Source organism: Dama dama, chromosome 9 (assembly GCF_033118175.1).
Source record: "Dama dama isolate Ldn47 chromosome 9, ASM3311817v1, whole genome shotgun sequence".
In the NCBI taxonomy this organism is placed as follows: Eukaryota; Metazoa; Chordata; class Mammalia; order Artiodactyla; family Cervidae; genus Dama; species Dama dama.
The window spans coordinates 19,402,800-19,416,693 of record NC_083689.1 but is presented as its reverse complement, the minus strand read 5'-3'; the positions used below and the strand labels follow the sequence as shown (position 1 = coordinate 19,416,693).

General features: G+C 58.8%; 1 protein-coding gene across 2 annotated transcripts; it reads right to left on the bottom strand.

The window, feature by feature from the left end:
- Positions 1-1,127: 1,127 nt before the first annotated feature.
- PRKCSH (protein kinase C substrate 80K-H) lies at positions 1,128-13,845 on the bottom strand. Of its 2 annotated transcripts, none has more exons than XM_061150376.1 (18): positions 13,753-13,845; positions 13,209-13,358; positions 12,888-13,004; positions 12,357-12,452; positions 12,194-12,251; positions 11,180-11,297; positions 9,460-9,589; positions 5,555-5,639; positions 4,622-4,700; positions 3,819-3,905; positions 3,358-3,534; positions 3,189-3,285; positions 2,649-2,718; positions 2,312-2,401; positions 2,043-2,117; positions 1,847-1,946; positions 1,593-1,766; positions 1,128-1,459 (listed from the first exon to the last, which is right to left on the bottom strand). In XM_061150376.1, the coding sequence occupies exons 2-17, from the start codon at positions 13,282-13,284 to the stop codon at positions 1,620-1,622; spliced, it is 1,602 nt and encodes a 533-aa protein (XP_061006359.1). In that variant the 5' UTR covers positions 13,285-13,358; positions 13,753-13,845; the 3' UTR covers positions 1,128-1,459; positions 1,593-1,619. The 2 variants fall into 2 exon arrangements, with proteins under 2 accessions (XP_061006359.1, XP_061006361.1); XM_061150378.1 differs by lacking the exon at positions 13,753-13,845 and adding an exon at positions 13,541-13,736.
- Positions 13,846-13,894: the final 49 nt, after the last annotated feature.

The following is a 13,894-nucleotide window of genomic DNA, read 5'->3' as shown; positions in this document are numbered from 1 at the left end:
GCGATGTCCGGGGTCTTTAATGGGATTATTTTTGCTCGTCTTGAGAATTTTTTCAGTCCTATTTAGCTGGTGAAACCCTAGCTTGTTCTTGATACACGAACCTATTTATTCTTGTGGTTTTTAAGTCCTCCCCAACCTCCCCGCTCCCCTCCAGCAGGGCAGGCCCCCCAGCGGGTCCATCCCTCTCCCTCTGTTTTCTTGGGGCTTTCTCCCCTCTGCTGTCCGCCCGCAGCGACGCGTGTCCACACGTGGACAGCGTGGCGGAGGCATCTGTGAGCAATAAGGGCTGGGTTTGTCCCCCACCCTGGGGGAGGCCGGGCTCCAGAGAGGGGGCACCTCCCCACACCCCCTTAACTGAGGCCCTGGGCCCCTGCCACCCCCAACTGGGAGGGGACTCCTTTTTCTAAAACACAGAACTCAGCCCAGCCAGCCAGGCCCCTTTCCTGGAGGCCAGCCCCTCACCCCAGGGGAGGTGGGGCCTGGGGTCTTCCGCATCCCTGCGTGGGGCAGGGGCAGGGCCCGTGGGGAAGGGGCTCAGCCCCTCCAGCCCTCCCTTCATCCTGTTATTTATTTGGATGGTTTCAAATCAAGACAGAGTCCATGTTGGAGGTGATAAAGAACTGTTACAAAAAAAAAAAAAAAGACAAAAAAAAACCCAAAACCCAACAAGAACACTTTGCGTTGAGTTTAGACACTATTTATTACCGGGATTACAGGCCTGGCCGCGGTAACAGACTTTTACATGGAATTGTTTAATTATTTGTACTTTTCATGCCAGAAAAATAAAAGTTCAGAATCTTATGGCCTCAGGTGTCTGCTTCCACACAGCAGTCGGCCCTGCGGTGTGGCTGAGTGCAAGCCACTGCCCCTCCCTGGGCCTAGCTCACACCTGGAGCCCCCTGGCTTCCCCACGGCACACGTGATGGGGGGTGGGGTCTGAGACCAGCCCAGGTGGAAGCCCAGATGGAAGTGACCCAGGGGCTGTCTGTTTATGTGGCTCCAGGCTGCTGTTCATGGGGCATCTCAGGTAGGACCCTCAAGCTGTGGAGCCAGGGCCCCCGGGATCTGCACGGCAGCTTCCCCCACCCCACTTCTCCCACACCCCAGCAAAGCCAGACAGACAAGGATGAGTTGGAGGGATCATGTTTATTGTTTGGGGTTCACAGGTCAAGTCACTTCCCCACCAGGAGGGAAGGCAGATGCCCTGGGTGGGGGGCAGGGCGGGCCAGGCCACCAGGGTGTGGGGGCCCAGGTAGGACAGGCTCCTTTATTCCATCTGGGGAGGCAGCCGGGGCCTGGGAACGTGGCTCTGCCCCGCTGGCCAACCAAAAGCAGGGCATGGAGCCTCACCTGCTTCCTGCCCTGTGGGTGGGTGAGGTGACCCACAAGGGCAGGCCGTGGTCCACAGACTGAGGGGCGATGGGCAGCACCACTGGGGGCTGGTTCCGTATCTTGATTTCTGGGACCAGAGAGAAACCAGATGAGACAGAGGAAGGGCGATGGATGGGGGAGCACCCGTGTGGATAAGAGCTGCCCCCCCACCATGCCCCCGAGCAGAAGGGGATGGGCGGGACCCCCAGCTCCCCACCCACCTCTGCGCTGGGCAGGGCGGGGCGGGGCTAGAGCTCGTCGTGGTCACCCTCCACGGGGTACTCAGGCGGGGGCTCTGGGCAGGCAGCCGGCGTCATCAGCTCCATGAGGTACTCGCAGCGGCTGGGCTCCGTGGTGCTGGTCACCACCGTCTCCTTCCCGCACAGCAGGCGTACCTGGGGTGGGCAGGCAGGGCTCAGGCGGGCTCTGTGGGCCTGGGTCCCCACTCCACTGCCCCCAGCCCACAGGCACTCACGGTAGTGGAGCGATTGGGGCCCTGCCAGCAGCCCGTGCCCTGCTCATACTTCATGGCGCTGAACTTGTCGTGGTCGGGGCCAGCCCATGAGCCCCAGGTGCTATGGGAGAGTGGGGTGCTGAGAGGGGCCGGCCGGGAGGCGGCCGGGGGTGGGGGATGAAGGGCCGAGAGGGGGGCCTAGCCCGAGCTCACTCACCCAAGGCTGGTGGGGGAGCCACCGAGTTTGGGTTTCTGCGAGACAAGCTTGAAGGGGCAGAGTCTGTAGATGTACCTGTCAGGGGATGAGGCTAGTGGGTGGGGAGACAGGGGTCCCAGCCTCCACAACCTCCCCCCACACCAGGGCCATGCAGGTACCTCAAATCCCAGTGGCTGCGCCTAAGCCCACGCCCCTCCCTCTGCACCCCGTCCTTGCTCAGGCCCAGACCCACCGAGCCCACCCACCACTCGTGCCCACAGGGGACGCACTCATTGGTGGTGAGCTCATAGCACTGGCTGTAGAGGTAAGCGAACTCGCCGTTGGGGCCAAAATCAAATGAAATCTCCTGTTCCAGGTTCCTAAAGGGGAGGCCCGGAGGTTAAGGGGCAGTGGGGGATGCCAGCCCGACTCAGGACAACGCAGGAAGGCCCGCTGCAGTGGCGGAGGGTCTCTAGGGGCCTGAGCTCCAGTCCCCACCGCCTGGGGACTCTCCCTGCAGGAACCACCGCCAGCTCGCAGAGGTTGCCTGAGTGACTTCCCCATCGCCACCGCCTCTGGGGAATCGGGCAGCAGGCGGCCACAGGGCAGTGGAGAAGTGGCTCATACCTGATGGATTCTTCCATGTCCTTCAGGGACCGCTCGGCCTCTTCAAACTTGTTGCGGGCCTCCTGGGCGGCTGGTGGAGTCGGGACAGAGGTCAGAGGTGCCCCCACCCCATCCATGAAAAGAGGGCAGAGGGTGACGCAGACAAGCCTGATTCTCCCAGCCCCAGGGCTGGCTCTGGGTGAGGACGGGGCCCAGGAAGACCCTCTGGGGCCTTGCCAGCTGCCGGGCAGACCCCTCCCCCCCGCCCAGGCTCTCAGCTCATGAGGGAGCAGGGCTGGGGCTCCTGGGGCCCTGCTGATTCCTCGCCTGCCAAGGGTGACACAAACAACAGCCACCCACGAGGAGGCAGAAGGGCCCCTGGGACTGGTGTGGTGGTGCCAGCTTCCCCAGGCCCAGAAGCCCCCTCCAGGTGGCCTGGAGCCCCTGGGCTTGCCTGGGCCAGGCCCAGGCCCCCTCGAGGAGCAGGCAGGGCCTGTTTCTTGGGCCCCTGCACCTGCGGGCGACAGGGAGGGGCCCCTCCCTCCCAGGCTCAGCCCTCACCGTTGATGAAGGCCTGCGTCTGCTCATCATACGGCGGCATTCTGTCCTCCTCGGTGGGGCTGGCTGTCTGGGGGGCTGGGACTGGGGGTGGGGTGTCCTGGGGGTGGGGGGACAGAGTCAGCGAGTGACCCCGCTCCCACCCGTCACCAGCTTCACCCCAAACACCCACCTTGGACTGCTCCCCCTGGGAATCCTCGTCCTCGTCCTCCTCCTCCTCCTCCGTCTCCTCGTCCTCCTCGGCCTCGTCCTCCTCCTCTGTGGGTGGCGAGGGCATGGGGGGCTGCTCCTCCTTGGGTTCCACCACATCGGGTGCAGGAGGCGATGGTGGGTACTCAGTGGGCAGCACCTGCCGGATGTGCGGAGACGTCGTGCTGAGGACTCGGGGTCCACCCCCACCCCAGGGCCGGGGGCCAGGCTCCCACCATCGCCCAAGGGCGGCCTTGTGTCTCCACCCCTTCCGAGGAGCCTAGAGAGAGGGAGGGAGGGGCAGACAGCTGGGGGCGGGGTGGCTTCTGTAGAGGAGGTGGGGCCACCCAGCTGGCCAGGGTGGCCCCGTGCCGGAGCTGGAGGCAGTGCCTTTGTGAGGCGCCCAGGGGCGGGGACCACATCCCTTCCCCTCCCTCTCCTGACCTCGGACCGGTACTTGTCCCTGATGGTGGCCCAGATGCGGTCATAGAAGAAAGCAGCATCCATCTGCGCGTCTCCCCCAAGGAGGGTCTGTGCGCGACAGGTTGGGGTGGGGTCAGGGGCAGAACCTCCACGTGGCCCACACCTCCAACCCAGGCACTCTCGTAGTGGGTGCGGGGGCCCTCAGGCCGCGGTGCCAGGCACAGCACGCGCTGACTTGCCCAGGGCCAGCCTGGAGCCGGGCTGGGTGAGGAGCGGCTGCCAGAAGGGGGCAGCACAGGCCTGTGGGAAAGAGGAGGGGGCCAGGGAGGTGCGGGGGTGCGGACTGGAGAGGCCAGGGAGAGGAGCGGAGAGACGCAGAGATGGACAGCACAGAGCCAGAGGCCTGGGTAAGGCGGGGCATGGGGACCAGCAGGGCAGCGTCCTTGGGGACCAAGGAGCAGGGCTCCAGACCAGTGAGGACAGCGCTGTGAGGAGGGCGACCAGGTGTGTGCACTGGGTCGGGGGGGCATGGTTACAGGGACCCTAACTCTCCCCACTAGACACCCTGAGGCACCCACATGACTCCACTAGGCCCCACAAGGAAGGGAGAAAGGCCCTGGGCAGCCCCTCCTAGTCACCAAGCAAGGCCTGGCCACACCAGCCAGGCTGGGTCCCCCCAGAACCCTGGCCCTGGGCCAGCAGGGAACTTTCCATGGGAGTAGCCCACAGAAGGCCTGCCTCTGGCCACCCCCTACCCCCCAACTCTGAGGTCACCCTGGGGCAATCCCCTCCAGGCATCCCAAGCGAAGGGGTGGGCTGAGTACCTGGGCTTCGCCTTCTGATAATGCCCCGTCCCCATCCGTGTCCAGCTCCGGGTGGGTCTGCAGCTCAGCCACAGAGACCCTGCGGGGACAAAGGCAGAAGCCGATGGAGCAGGGAGCCCATGGGCTCCTGGTCAACTGCCCCCCAACCCCCACCCCGGGCCAGGGCTCCTCCTGAGAACCTGCTTCAGGACCTTGGGGCAGGGAGAGAGGGCAGGCAGGAAGGTGGGAAAAAATGAGGTCTGGGGTTAGGGCCCGGTCTGGTCTCTACCCTGGGAAAGGCAGGTCCTAGCCACCCTGTCCTCTGCCTCCTACCCGCTCCTGAGGCTCCACAACCCTGAGGAGCTCAAGGGAGGGACAGACACAGGGGTGGGAGTAGGAGACAACCCTGTGTCCTCAAGACCCAGCTTCCACTTCCTTCCACCCTTAGAACCGAACACAGGGAAATGCCCTTGGCCTGGTATTCTCCACCCCAGGAAACCCAAACACCCATGGTGGCCCAGGTCCCACATCCTGCCCCTACCCCGCTGCCCACCGCCACTGCCCACCAGAACAGGACTGCCCTGCCCATGCTGCCCCCAGGACCCCTCCAAAGTCCCAGGCCTCCCACCAGGGGGCCTGCCCAGCTTCCCTGTTCCCAAAAGCCCACCCTCCACTGAGCCATTGGCCTGGGGCCGGCCAGCAAGTTCAGGGGCACTGGCCAGGATTTCATCTTTCACTAAAGCGTCCCAAGTCACAGAGTAGGCTTTCAAAAATCACTGAGATCCCGAGTCCCCCCTGTCCAGCTTGAGGGGGTGTTTTCCCTCATCTCTCCCCCACCCCCCCATGCCCCCAGGGGATCGGGTTCCAGGGTAAGGAGGTGGGCTCTGGCTGGTTTCCTAAAGGCGGGGGGAGAGAGAGGCGGGAGCCCGGGGCAGGTGGGGTTGGCACACTCACGCCCCGTCCATGTCATCGTCCAGCTCCTGGAAGGCGCTGGCTGCCAGCTCCCGCTCCCGCTGCTCCTTGGAGGTGGCCTGCTGCTCTGTGGAAGGACCAGCTCCATTACCCTCCGTCCCCAATGCCCCCCGGGCTCACCGTGTGCCCGGCCCACTGGGTGCTGGGGCTGGGGCTCTGAGTCAGGCCACCGTGGGGGGCAGACTGGGGGCGGGAGCTAGGCAATGAGAAGGGCTGGCCTGTGTGGGGGTGGGGGACCAAGGAGGTGGGCAGTGCCAGATGGATGGGGAATCCAGCAGGGGCAGCTGGGGGCATCTGCAGACAGTCTGAACCATCCGTGATGGTGCAAGGGGTAGGACCATAGGTGTGCCACATTCAGGAGGCCCCCAGGAGAAGTGGTGAGGGGACAGAGGCTGGGGTGGGGGTGCAGCCAGGCGAGGCAGATGTCCTGGGGGCCTGTCCCAGCACAACCGGCTCAGGGGGCGCTCAGGAGAGCAGCCCCAGTGCAGCTCAGCCCTTTCTCCCAGAATGAGCAGCCTGTGTCCCGGGAGACCCCAGGAGACAGCCGACAACGTCCTCACAGATGAGGGCCCCAGGCGTAGGTGGATGAAAGGAGCTGCCCATGGTCACCCGGCTGGCGAGGGGCACAGCCAGGGGTCCAAGCCAGGCCACGTGCCTCCAGAGTCCACGCTCATCCCCACCACCCTCTGGGAATCCCAGCGAAACCGCCATGGCGTGCCACCCCTGAACCTGAGTCAGCAACTCCACACTAAGAAGCTGCCCAGCCTTGTGTAAAAGGATGCTAGATGTGGTGCAAAAGAAGGTGGAAACAGAAGCAAAGACCAGAGTTCATTCACTTTGTAACACGTGGCCCGGGAAGAAAGAGTGAAGGAACCTGGCACCAAAAGTGAACAAGAGAACATCTGCAACTTCAGTCACAAAGGCCAGCCCCTTGATACACAAGAGCTGCTTACAAGCAATGGAGACCAGAACCAAAAACCTGATGGGAAAAATGGTACCTGGACGAGACAAACCCCACCAGGGTCACACACTGGAATAGACAACAGCTCTTAAAAAGGAAGCAGGCGTCCCAACACCAGGCTACAACATGGATGACCCTCGACAATACGATGCTAGGGGAAAGCAGTCAGTCACAAAGGCCACTCACTGCCTGAATTCTTGAGGTGAAATGTCCAGGGCAGGTCAATCCCTGGAAACAGGAAGCCAATGTGTGGGGGCGGGGCCAAGGGGAGATCTTGAGGGTCATTTAATGGGCCTGGGGGTTCCTCCTGGGGTGATAGGAATGTTCTGGAACTAGACAGCAGCGACGACTGCACAACAGTGTGGACGTACCTGACACCACTGAATCGGACGCTGAAAACTGGCTTAAGTGGTGAATGGTGACATGACCGGGATTTTACCGCAGCGAGAAAAAAATGAAGGACAGAGCACACACGCATACACCGTGTAGACCAGTGCCGTCCAGCGGAATCTTCTACAGAGGTGGACATGTGTCACCGCTGAGCACTGGGCCCGCAGCCCGCTCGACACACGTCTGCAGTGGGCGTGGCTGGAGCAGAGGCCCGGGAGCAACAAAAAGCAGCAGTTTTGCACGGTTGGTGGGGGTGTGGGCAGGCAATCAGACCAACGTGGCAGGTACACAGGGTGCAGAGAGCAGGGAGAAGCCCTCCACGGTAGGGGGCGTTGTAAGCGGGCAGTGGTGGCCCAAATGCTGTCCCACCCAAGGCACTGGGGAGCCAGGAAGACTGCTGGGCCGAAGAATGGCTTGGCCTCATGGAGGGAGGCCATCAGGAGGCCAGAAGGGCCAGAATGGGGCCCAGGGACTTCCCTGGGGGTTCAGTGGTTAAGAATCAGGCTTCCAGCAAAGAACAGGAATCTGTGCAGGGGAAACGGGTTCGATCCCTGGTCCAAGGGGATTCCACATGCTGTGGAGCAACTAAGCCTGAGTGCTACCACTACTGAGCCTGTGTGCCGCAACTACTGAAGCCCGTGCACCTAGAACCCATGCTTTGCAACAAGAGAAGCAGCTACAATGAGAAAGCCCCACAGCCTAACAAAGAGTAGCCCCTACTTGCCACAACTAGAGAAAGGCTGTGAGCAGCAACAAAGACCCAGCATGGCCAAAACTAAATATAAATTCGTAATAAAAAAATCAGCCTTCTGATGCTAGTAGTTCTAAAAAAGAATAATAATTTAATAGAATTTAATAAATAGAAATTTAATAATTTAATAGAATCTAATAATCCTAATAAAGAATCAATGCAGAGACACATTTCTGGCTGGGGAACTAGGATAACACCTGCCCTGGGGCAGCTAAGTCCGCCTGCCGCAACAAGAGAAGCCCCCACACCATGCAACAAAGACCAAACACAGGCAAAAAAAAGCTGGGCCCTGAGCAAGGCAGGAGCAGGCTGGTGACTCAAGCCTGCAGATAAGGGACAAGGTCTACAATCAGAGTAACGTGGGCATCAGTCTAGCTGGGCAAGCCAGTGGCCTCTTTGGCCTCAGCTTCCTTGTTTGTGAAACGATGTGATGTCTGGGAAAGGGGAGCAGGGGCAAAAACACGATCCTTGTGAAACGAGCACTGGGTGCTCTGGTCTATCCACCGTCAGTATGGGAAGGAATACTGGTATCTTCATCAGGGGTCAGCAAACTTGACTGTAAAGAACCCAACGCTAAATATTTTAGGTTCGGCAGGTCATAAGGTCCCTGTTGGCAACCCCTGAAGTCTGTGGCTTTATCACAGAAGCAGCTGATGGTATGTAAACAAAGAGGGGGAGTCTCTGCTCATTCACCAACATGGTCTCCGTGTGCGTGTGTGTGTGTGTGTGTGTGTGTGTGTGTGTGTGTGTGTGCATGCGCGCACACCCGGGGTAGACCCGGTACATTACAGGCACGCAGCAGATGCTTGTCAGATGAACGACTGAATTCCTGATTATAAGAAATCAGGACAGAGAGAGAGGGAAGGGCAGAAGAACACAGCAGATGCTCAAAGAGATGGAGGGGATCACAGCACGGCCTCAGAAGGCTACCAGCGGCCGGTCACCAGCCCAGTGACTGGCTGGGGCCACGGCTCCAAATACTTCTGGCAATGCTTGGTCTTGGTCTTTTAACTAGCCTGGAGTGGGTTTCTGCCCCACCTCTCCCTTCTATCCGCCTTCTGCCATGTGTGTCCCTGCACAGTGCAGACTGAGAACAAAGGCCAAGGCTTCAGATTATCCACAACAGCGGCACAATCTGCCAACAGCAAGAAAATGCTGGACCAAGCATTAAAAAAAAAAAAGAAAAATCACCTTAAAACCAACCCCAGGCAGTAGGAGTTGCCAGCACAAAGAGGAAGTGAAGAAGATAAGAGAAGGTAGAAGCTGCTTTCATCCTAAGGGATTTTGCCAAGCCTGGCAAATGTGGATGTCCATTCTGATAACTTGTGAGGGAAGGGAAATGAAAAATCAAGGTCCAAGGTGACCCAGCCCATAACTATGATCCCATGGGACTCCCCTCAGGGCTAAGCTGGGCCAGGAACCAGCCAGCCCTTGCTCAGACCTCAGCTCACTCTGCCTGGGGGGCTAGAGGAAGCTCCAGCCTCGACTTCAGACTCGAGGTCCCTGAATCCAGTGCTCCCACAGAGAAGGCAGAAAGAAAAGCCCCTCTACTTGAGAGAAGGACCTCTCATCAAAGCTGCAAGTTACTGCTATAAACGACTTTTAAACACAATGGCCAACACACAGTCGAAGATAATGAGGCACCTGGGGAACTAAAGTGCCATGATTTTAAAAAATCAGTGCAACGACAGACAAGAGACAATGAGCAAGAGACTCCTGGGCCCAGACTGTTCCCTGCCAGGAGCCAAGGAGGAGTCACAGCCATGCGGGGACACAGCGACGTACCTTCCCACAGCTTACGGTGCTGGTCTTTGGCCTCCTTCTCTGGCTTCTCGGCTTCCTCCTTCAGTGTCCGCAGCATCTCCACCTGGTCCTCCAGTGACTTCTTTCCAGCCTGCAGCTCAATGAGCTTTTTCTGGGAAGGCAGAAGACAGAGGCCGGCTCTCATCCTGTTCTTCCCTCTTCCTTTCCTGCCTCTATTTCACATTATCTTTTCTTAATACACACCCCTCCTGGATCTCCCCCAACCCCGGCTGCTGTGGTTCTCTGCAGCCCACTGGAGAGAAATCCAAACACCTCAGTATACCCCTGCGGCCCTGCATAACCAGGACCCTGCCCAGCTCTCCAGCCTCATCCAACCCTTTGCTATCTAACTGCCCTAACAACATTCAAAGCCCTCCACACACTCTGCCCCCAGTTTTTCACACAGGCTTTCCTTCTGTCTGCAACACTCTGCCTGGCTAACTCTGAATAAACCTACAGATTTCAGTTTAGATGGAGACCTCCTCTTCCAGGAAGTCTTCCTTGCTTCCTATGCCCCAAGGCGGGTTCAGAGAGCAGAGGGACCAAGGCAGGGAACATGTGTTTGATCCCTGGCCCAGGAAGACTCCACATGCCGAGAAGCAGCTAAGCACATGCGCCACAACTATTGAGCCTGTGCTCTAGAGCCTAGGAACTGCAACTACCGAAGTCCACAAGCCTAGATAGAGCCTGCGCTCCACAATAAGAGAAGCCACTGAATGAGAAGCCCGCCTGCCGCAACTAGAGAAAGCCTATATGCAGCAATGAAGACCCAGCACAGCTAAAAATAAAAATTCTTTTTAAAAACTGATTGTTCTTATGAAAAAAAAGAAAAGAAAGGGGATTTCCCTGGTGATCCAGAGGCTAAGACTCTGCACTCCCAATTCAAGGGGGTCAGTTTGATCCTTGGTCAGGGAACTAGATTCCACATGCTGCAGTTAAGACCCAGCACAACCAAATAAATAAAAATAAAAAATATTAAAAAAAGAAAGAAGGAAGGAACATGTGTGCTGGGTGGGCTCCAGCCTAAGAATGGGGGTCCGAGGCTGTAGGCTCCCTCCCAAGACTTTGGCTGACACCTCAACCTGATCTGCTGCCAAGGTCCTCCTGCTGGCCCATGAGGTCAAAGGTCACTTCACAGCAACTTCACCATGTAGCTAAGCGCAGGAAGGATCTCACTGGCCCTGAATACACTGCCCCCTATGAATTCGGGAGACACCTCACTAGCCAGGCCATGGGGGTGGGAGAGGAAAACCCAACCCTTCTCTGGTCTGAGAAACAGAGCTGAGGCCCTTGCTCAGAGGGTTAAGCGGGAGCCCCCAAGGGGAGTTGAGGACTCTGACCCATCAGTTAAGGGGGTGGCAGGCAGGCAGGGAGACACATCCCTGGGGACTCACCCTCTTCGGCCCTCCCCCGACACATCCCCAGCACCCACCCTACTTAACTTACACATGAGAGCACCCTGGAACCTGGAGGAGAGGCGACCCTCCTCCGAGCCCACTTTGATCTGCACCCAAGGCCTAGGTCCATACCACCCACCTGGTACCAGCCTAAGCAACAACTAAACATCAAGTGGACACCAGGGTCCAAGGCGCGGACAGACAGCAACTGGCCCCAGGACACCCCTGGTCGGGAGCAAACGTAAACCCCAGCCAGCACCCCCAGCCTCCAGGTTGTCCTGGGTCAGCCCCACCAGGCCCCTCACCTGCTTCTCCTCCCGGGCCTTCTTCCAGTCCTCAATCAGGATCTTCTTCAGACGGAAGCCCTCGCGGGTCACCTCTGCCATCTGCTGCAGTGTCTCTCTCTCCTTGCGGCCCTTCTCTCTGGGGGGAAGGGAGAGCATTTAGTGTCCACTAGGTCTGCCTCTTCCCAAGGGGTTCAACCCCCTGCCATCGCCCCATCATGTGGGCAAAAACAGGAGTTCAAACACTCCTGCTCCTTCCTCCCCCAGGTTCTCCTGGCTTCAGAGCCCCTCATCCCTGTCCTAGAGAGGAAGGGCAGTGGAGAGAGCTCACTCACCCTCAGGATCATGGGAGGGACTAGGGGGTGCTGGGATGTGGGGCTGGAAGGAGGTTCCCAAGAGAAGAAAGAGAAGAACACATGAGTCACAGACTCCCTGACAGAAGGGCTGTCTGGCCAGTAAGCAAAATCTGATCAGTCTCTCTCTACTTAAGAGACCTTCCATCAGAAGGGTTTATGGAAGTGTCACAACGCTCACCTTCTCTGAAAAACATATCTGGCCCTGCCACCTGCTCCCAACTCACAGGAGTGAAGGGAGGCTGTCCTTTTTAAATGCTACAATCCCCATCACTCTCTGACTGCCTTACACTCAGCCTGCATGCATTTGCTTCCATCCACCTGCTTGCGGGCATTTCAGTTTTCAGGTCTTGCTGCAGTGGTGCAATTAAAATCATGGAGTCCCAAGTTAGACCGAGCTGGATTCGAGTCCTGGTTCTGCTGTCTCTTAGCTATGAGACCCTGAGGAAGTCATTTTCCTTTCTGAGCGTGAGCTCACTCATCAGCTGAACAGGCAAACACATTACACTCAGTTCCGGGCCAGAAGGAAAACTGCTGATAGAGCATTCACAGAGCACCTGGCACCAGGTGAGCCCTTGATACACAAAAGCAGAGAAGAGAGGAATCCCGATTCACCTAGCAAGGCGAGGCAAGGTTTCGGGGGAGAGGAGGGCGAGGGAAGAGGGGTGTGTCAGCTACGTACTTGCAGGTATTCTCACAGACGATCCCGCTGTTGTATTCGTCGGTCCCATCACAGCAGTCTGAGGGCAGACATGGGGGCGCCTTCAGGACTCCCCCGCCACCCCGCAATGCCTCCTTCCCTCTGCCCAGCACCCCTTCCCCCATCCTGGGGCCAGTTCATTCACCACACACTCCATCGTTGACCCATCTGGAGGAGATGTACAGGGGCTTGTAGCCTGTGTTGGTGCAGTGGAAGCTGCCATTGGGACAGGCAGCTGTGCCTGTGGGGAAAGGAGGGAAGGAGGGTTTGTGGAGTGGGTTCAGGATCCGGCAGGTCACACCCACCACATGCACACATGAGCATGAGAAATGTGAGAATAACTGATGCCAAGCAAGGGGAGGAAGGACCACTGCACTTTGGGGGCCTGAAACAAAACGCTCCTGGGCTCCCTCCTGCCTCTCCGCACCAGGGCCCTCTGAACTGGGCCCTACCAAGCCCTCCCCCTCCCCCTTTGGGCTCCCATAGCATCTCCCCATCTCCTCAACAAACCACTGACCCACTTTAGTCTGTGCTTGCTTGCCTCCACTCAACAGCGAGCCCTGTGAGGACGGACTGGGTCTGTCTGGGACACCACACAGGACGTAGCACTCACCAGCTCAATAAATGCACAATGAATGAATGAATGGATGCATGGATGAATGGAGAAAAAGCTCACCTGGTTCATCTGAGCCATCTTTGCAGTCACAGTAGTCGTCATTGACCTGATCAAAGGGGATACTGGCAGAGCCATCCAGGCAAGTGAAAGGCTTTGACTCGTCGTAGAAGTGATGGTCTGGAGAAGGGGACAAGGGGCCCAGTCCAGGGCAGGAAGAGAGCCCTTTCCACCCAAAGGTACCTCTTCCCACTCCCACCGGCTAAGCATTGCAACCTGCCCTGCCCAGAGTCCAGAACACGGAGACCGAAGGCTGTTAAGTGCCTATCCCAGAACCTCCCACACCCCACCCACACTTCTGGCCACCTCCAGTGGCTCACTCACTGGTGAGGGAGACGCCGCGGGGTCGCTTGACCTCCACGGCCCAACACATCGGCAGCAGCAGCAGCAGTAGTAACATCTCGCTGAAGCCCTGGAAGCCGGAAATGGGTTCTGCCAGAAGGAGGCTACTGGGAGATGCACCGTGACCCCACGCTGCAGCGAGAAAGGGGCGGCAGGTCAGTGGGAGAGGGCTCCTTCCAGCCGAAGGAAGGCGCCTCTCCCTCCGGTCAACTGGATTCCTTCATCGCTCCGGGGAAAGAGGTCTCACTTAACCTTCCACACTGGGGGCACGGGGGCCGATGCGGAGGCGGGGGAGGGGATCTCCCCAGTCCTACCTAGTGGAAGGGAATCTCACTTGGCCCAAATCAATGGTGAGCGGAACTCAAAACCTCCGCTCCCTCTGAGTCGGAGGTGGTTCGCTATCCAGTTCCCGCCAATCGGCCCAAAGGGTTAACAGTTTCCCCCTCTCCAAACCCACACCCTTCGGCTGCCCCTAATAGGAAGCTGGGGGTGGGGGGCGCCTCCCGCCCACTAGTCCACCACGTACACGAGGATGGGGCAAAGGTCAATATCCACCGCGCCCCCCTGACCCAGCAGCCAACGGTTCCTCCTGCAGAAAGGAAGCGGAAGTGTGTGAGAATCGTCACTTCCGGCATCACGCTCCGCTCCCGGAACGGCGGGGCCTGGCT